The 6964-nt window shown below is 44.2% G+C and overlaps 1 protein-coding gene across 1 annotated transcript; it reads left to right on the forward strand.

Annotated features, from left to right (window-relative positions):
• Window positions 1–27: 27 nt before the first annotated feature.
• Window positions 28–2859, forward strand: LOC116378237 (probable E3 ubiquitin-protein ligase HERC1). Its single transcript, XM_031840076.1, has 3 exons — window positions 28–1362; window positions 1515–1820; window positions 2221–2859. Exons 1-3 carry the CDS (start codon window positions 1210–1212, stop codon window positions 2404–2406), a joined length of 645 nt encoding a protein of 214 aa, XP_031695936.1. The 5' UTR covers window positions 28–1209; the 3' UTR covers window positions 2407–2859.
• The last annotated feature ends 4105 nt before the right edge of the window (window positions 2860–6964 follow it).

Genomic DNA, 6964 nt, shown 5'->3' on the forward strand with positions numbered 1-6964 from the left:
ACACACACACACACACACACACACACACACACACACACACACACACAGCTGCTCCTCTGCTGGCTTTGGATTGAATTCTGCCAGACGAGCTGTCAAATGTCTCACCATGATATTATAATCTGTTGTTGACAGAACCGTGAATACGTGATTTAATTTGAGGGTTTTGTAGCCGATCTGTTGAATCGTTCATTCAGTCAAAGAGAGAAACGCTCTCGCTGACTGATTATTCAACAATTCCATGAAACTTTTGGTTTCTGCCTGACCATAGAGAGACTGAACATACTGACGAGAGACCAGTAACTCTACAGATATGAGCTCGCTGATGAGTAACGAGAACTTTCAAACTACATTTGAGGTCATTTAAGCTCAGTTTATTCTCTCCGCAGTGAAGAGACACAGAATGATGTCATCATGGCCGCTGCATCGGGCTGCACCTCCGAGTGTTTGTAACGTTTTAGAAGCTTTAGAAGAACTCTTAAAACTCTTCATTTGAATAAATATTTTGCAGCCAAATCAAATAGTTTACAGGATATTCAACCTTTATTTCTTTATGAGGCTTTTAATACTTGACTTCTTTATTTGCATGGCTTCTATAGGGACAATAAAGAGTTTACAGATAATGATAATCCCTCCTCTCTATTGTGGAGGTCAGTTTATTACGTGTAGCCGGTTACACCTCCAGTCTGTTCCTGTCTCTGAGTTCCACTAGTTGTCTTTTGATTGAGTAGAAACGACTTCACGCTACGGCGCTGAGAGCGAGTACAGACGAAGCTTAAACCACGTTCACCAGAGTTCTCCTGTAAAAAACATCGCGGTCACATTTGACCTTTGTGACCACTGAGCTCAAACTGCCACGAACGACATAATAAATATTATTCAGAGAAACGAAAGAGATTTCAGAGAGAACGGAGAACAGGAAAGTCTTTAAAAGAAGAGTTCTCTCCAGATGAATTAAACATCATTCAACCTGAACGCTGCTTCTCTGTTCAGTTTTGACTCAAGAAACCGGAGAGGTCCGGATGTTCATAATGTTGCAATAAAATTATATAAATCCTTAAATACATATGTAGCTGGAGAGATATCAGAGATATGTGATGCTGTCTGTTCAATGAGGAGGCTCTCGTGCATCGTCGTCTGTAGTCATTGTTGTCGTGTTTCTAGTCGTCTCGATGAGTAGTGAAACATGTTGCGTTACTCTCTGCCTCTCAGATGATTCCTCTGGATTCCTTCGTCGGGCAGAGTGCCGATGGCAAGATGGTTCCCATCATCCCCGGAGGAAACAGCATCCCGCTCACCTTCTCCAACAGGAAGGAGTACGTGGAGCGAGCCATCGAGTACCGGCTGCACGAGCTCGACCGACAGGTACGCAGTCTGTGTACTTATACTCTGGCACAACTTGATCAAAGATGGTACTGCAGTACCAGAGTATTGGTACTCGTGATGCAGAGTCTTTTACTTCAACACTTTTCTTTGCTTTGAGCACCTCAAACATTTCTATTCACCTTCCCCCTCAGGTGGCGGCGGTGCGTGAGGGCATGTCGTGGATCGTGCCGGTGCCGCTGCTCTCCCTGCTGACGGCCAAGCAGCTGGAGCAGATGGTGTGCGGCATGCCGGAGATCTGCTGCGACGTGCTGAAGAAGGTGGTGCGCTACAGGGAGGTGGACGAGCAGCACTCCCTGGTGCAGTGGTTCTGGCAGACGCTGGAGGAGTTCTCCAACGAGGAGCGGGTCCTCTTCATGCGCTTCGTCTCCGGACGCTCCCGGCTGCCCGCCAACACGGCCGACATCTCCCAGAGGTTTCAGATCATGAAGGTGGACCGGGTGAGTCACGAGTCATGTTTAATGCATCGCTTACTCACCATATGCAGAACATTTGAGGTTTGTGCAGCTGACATGGAAGAACAGAAACACACCTTTGTTTTTCTTTGCATGTTTTTTATTAAATCAGACGGTAAAGATGCAGACAGGAAACCGTTCAGCTGTCAGGACGTCTCTTTGTCCACTCGTATAACGATGTTTACCATCTCAATAGTTTAGGAAGCGCTTGCTTTGACATTTTAAACATCAATGTTGCTGTCGATCGTGTTCATTTCATTGTTGGAAGCTCAGTGAGGTCATCCTCTGTGTGAACAACAGGCTGTTAGTTAGAAACCCGTCTGATGACTTAACTGTTTGTTTCTGTGTGTGTGTGCGTGTGTGTGTGTCCGTCCGTCCTCCACAGCCGTACGACAGCCTGCCGACCTCTCAGACCTGCTTCTTCCAGCTGCGTCTGCCTCCGTACTCCAGCCAGGCCGTCATGGCCGAGCGGCTGCGCTACGCCATCAACAACTGCCGCTCCATCGACATGGACAACTACATGCTGTCCAGGAACGTGGACAACGCGGAGGGCTCCGACACGGACTACTGACACACACACACACACACACACACACACACACACACACACGGGTGACTGTATTGTCTGAACACCATCGCTGCACCAGTCGAAGGAAAACTCCCGAGCAGGCGGGCCACTTTTTAAAAACCCATTTTATGTACTTTAACAGCAGAGTTTCAGTTCTCCTGGTGGTTTATTAGCAGTTTTTAAATGACAACAATCCACGCGAGAAGTGTGTTTAGTGTTAACTCTTTGGTTGCTCATTACTCCACATCCCATTTTCAGGGTTTCTGCATGGAGGTTTGTTTATTAGTTTGGAAATGTGTATAAAATATTCAAGCAGGCGGCCGAAGAAAAGAATATTGTACATTGTGTAAAATGCTTCATTAGGAAAATGTTTTGCATAATATCCATATTTATTGTGTTCATGGCCGATGCCGAGTTTCCCAAAGCATTAAACAACAATAAATGCTGCACAACTGATCTGCTGTCGTGTGTTTGTTAAAGAAAGACGAACGTTTCCTCAGACATTTATTTCAGAAGTACAAAATATCACAAAGGCCGTCTCTCACGAGGAGAAACTATTTACACGAAGGAAAGAGCTTCTACACGTCTGAGTTTAGTGTTCAGACCGCCGGCTCCGGTTAAAGGAGGTTTGGGTTTCTATCTCGGTACTCTGAAAGACTCGGTCACTGTGAAGGACTTTACACTCCATTCATTTGCATGTCAATATATTTTTTTTGGATGTTTTTGTCAAACGGCAAACTCTGTGAACCTGCGTTAGTTAATGAGTTAAACCAAAACAGCAGCATTAGATATAACGGACGACTAGAACAAAGATGAATTGTGTCCTCACAGCATTTATGAAGATGAATTATAGATTACTGTGAGTTTTGTATTCACATTAACTGAAATCCAAACCCATCTTTTAAATGGTGGGAGACGTTTGTAAACGTCCTCTCTGGGTCTGTGTGATTCTGTTCTGCGGCCTGAAAGAAGACAAACGGATCAAAGTCTTTAGTGTTGAAGGTTCCACTTGTTCGAGAAACATTGCACCTTTTTAAAAAAAAAAAAAAAAAAAAAAAAACTGCAGATTCCAAGCTCATTAAAAATAAAGACTTCTTTCCACATCATGGTATCTTCTGTAAAAGAAGGAAATGCTGAGTTTAGTTTGTTCTGACCCGACAGGAACGGTGTCCTGACGGGGTCAAACCGTGTTGTTTGTCAGCATGAGGTAGAGGAATGTTTAAAAAAAATCTAAAGAGAAGCAGATCAACCAAGGTGTCAAAGAGAAGAAGCCTTCAGCTCGTGAAATAAATCTGCCGTCATAGTTTTAACCTCTGACCTCATTAGAAGATGAACGCAAATATTAGTGAAGACGTTTAACATTTGTTTTCTGACCCGTCGTTCACGTCTTCATCACACGCCGACTCTCTTCTGCTGGAGAACTTGACATCTGAGCGTCAATTAAAAAAACAAGACGAACACAAAAGATGTAGAAGACTTTGAAACATGCGTTTTTTTTAAGGCCTTGTAGTTTCTTCTGTGGAAGCCACGATGAGATCCGGTCTCACGAGGAGTCCTCTCTCAGGACCACCAGCCTCCGTCCCCCGCGGTCCTGAGGAGAGACGACGCTCTCCTTGGTCTGCAGGAGTCTCTCCAGACACGGCAAGCGGATCTTGAAGGGCGGTGGCGGTGATGGCCCCGAGTGCGAGTCGGTGCTGGAGGAGACGGCGGCGTCCTGGGTCACTTCCTGGCTGCTGATGCTGCGGCGTGCGGGCGGAGGGGAGGTGGGGGCGGAGGAGGCGGCGGGCCGACCGGGTGTCGGTTCGGGCGTCTTCAGGACGGTTGACGCGTGGCGCCGCCTGGAGGAGTCGGAGGAGCAGAGTGCCGCCGCAGAGGATGGAGGAGGAGAGGAGGCGCCACCGTGATGCTGCAGGAGAGAAGAAGAATCGCATCAGTACCACAGCGTTCAGAGGATCCATCAGTGACATAATATTTAGGTTTTCTTTAGTGTAGAATAACCTGAAACTAAGAATCAGTGTTTTCTGTAGCCTAGCATGAGCCCTTCATATCTACATACGGAGCGGGAGGCGCCATGTTTCTACAGAAGCCCAGAACGGACAAACCAAACGGAGTCTTTCATGTTTTTATGTCACCTGAAGGCCACCGTAGTTCTCTTTGAAAACTGAGGTAACGTGAGCTCCAGAGTTTAACGCCGTGGTGCCGCCGGCTGACCTCCGTTGTTCCTAAAGTGGTGTTATTATGGGATGGATGGCCTCAGAGCGTACCGTTACCACGGCTTTACCGTCGGCAGGCTCACGTTACCTTCTGCAACCTCACCACTAGATGTCACCACATCCTACACACTGTCCCTTTAAATCAATTAAAAGTAAATAAATTGTTTAAATGTTAAGATGTTGAGCAACAAGCCTTTCACTAAAGACTGTAGTTAAAACAAGCAAAAATAAATTTACATACAATAAATATTACACAATATGTGACTGTCGGTGATAACCAACAACATTGTTTCAGTCAATTGTTTTAAATTGCGTATTATTAATATAATTATTATTGAACCGTTCTCTAACCACATAGGTCCCATTGAGATTACAGTAATTCAAACGACTTAAACACAAACGTTTAAAACAAATTAAAACCACAGAATCATATTCCTGGTGGAAGACAAACGACTTAAACTCAAACTGAATTAACATAATTATTGAACCACATATGTTGTATCAGTAATTTAAATAAACAACTATCTGAGAAACTGGACAAGCAATCAAAGATTGATGAACCCAAATAATCCAGTCTTCAGTAAAACAACAAGAATACGTGACTTTATCAACTCAAAGAAAAGTAAAAGCAACGACGGCTACGATCAGAAAGATGAGAAATGTAAACAGTCTACGAATATTACAACAACAAACAAAGAAAGAATTGATTTGTGGTGCTGATCTGAGAGCAGCTGGACCTCCTCCAGTGGACTCTGGATGAACGTGACTTTACTCCACAGATGGTTGAGAGGCCGCTCTGGTTTTCCCCTCATCGTGTGACTTCTACTCTTCTTATGAAACCATGAACTCATCGTTCTGTTACATAAGGTGCTTCTGTTCCTCAGAGACCATAATCACAAGATTACCTTCAGCGTGCAGGATTGTTATCTTACTCTGATGTATTTTAGGGCTGCTTATTTTATTCTTCAAAGGATCTTTTATGAAATGTTCTCGGAGCTCATTGGGACATTTAACAGTTCAAAACTCAAACATTAGTTTTACCGTCAAAGGAACAGTTTCACATTTTAAGAAGCTGCTTTAAACATGACTGAATACTGTATTTATCGTCGGATTTACATCGTTCCGACGGTCCTTGAACACATCACGTGTGACAAACACTTCTATAATAAAACGAAATGAAGATTAAAAATGTGATATTTCCTCAAACATGTTATTCTTCATGTTGTCATTATAAATGTCTCCTCTAATAAAGCGTTCACTTTAACCAGAGTGTGTAGAAACATTAAAGTGTGAAACTATGACGTCATGATTGATTCATCTGAGACCAACAGTCATGTGACAACAAATCTTCACCTTCTGCTTCTTAGCAGGAGAGCCGCCGTCCGTCTGCGTCGGGTCTGATGTGATGTGAGGGAACCAGCTGTGAAGCATTTCTTCTATCTTCAGTATGAAGCTGAGGAAGCGTCCGCTGGAGGAGAGAGGAAACAGGGGTTAAGGAAAGGACTCAAGGACTCACAGCAGACATTTGTACATGTCATAGCAGAGGAAACAGATTTAATGGATGAAACTAATCGTTGTTTGTTCCACACAGAGACGCTGCCGACAAAGACGGGAGAGAAGAAGAAGACGGAGTTAGTAAACGAGGGATTTAAAACACTTCAAATCAAAAACATGAACACGACGAACACTAAAGTTAATGTAACTTTTTGTAAACTAGAGTAAATTCTAGAGTCTAAAATACGTCCTCAGCAGAACATTAGAGAGATAGATATAGACTTTATTTCAGACTCAGGGTCCAGAGAGACAAATACATAAAATGACACACAAACAATAAAGGTACATCGGTCGAGCAATGCCTCACAAAGAGACCGCTGTACCAATGTGGCCACAGCTGGGACTGGTAGCGTGTGCTACTAAACCTCATGTTAGTTAAAACCAATATGATCCAATATGAAAGTCTACATTACTTTGTGTGTTTCTATAACTCTACTGTAGTAGAACTCTGACTGTAGAGAAGAACCTCGCACAAACACACTCCTAAACATCCGATCTGTCTCTTTACAGTCAAAAACCAACTCCAGCTGTCTGATGAATATAGAATCCAGTAAAGTAAAAGTACTGGAGTACTTGGTGAGCAGGTGGATGAATGTGACATTGGAGGAGTTTCCAGCTGCAGATTACAGTCGCAGCCCTGCAGCTCGGATGGCTGACGGACGTCTCGCCAATGGACGTTACATAAGCCTCATAAAGCCGCTGCCAACACATCGGCTGAGGGGCTGCATCTGATTGGTGGACGGCATGAAACGGCACAAAGACAATAAATAGAAAGCGGGGGGGGGGGGGGGGGG

This window comes from Anarrhichthys ocellatus, unplaced genomic scaffold, assembly GCF_004355925.1.
Source record: "Anarrhichthys ocellatus isolate YVR2014 unplaced genomic scaffold, GSC_Weel_1.0 scaffold2265, whole genome shotgun sequence".
Taxonomy (NCBI): Eukaryota; Metazoa; Chordata; class Actinopteri; order Perciformes; family Anarhichadidae; genus Anarrhichthys; species Anarrhichthys ocellatus.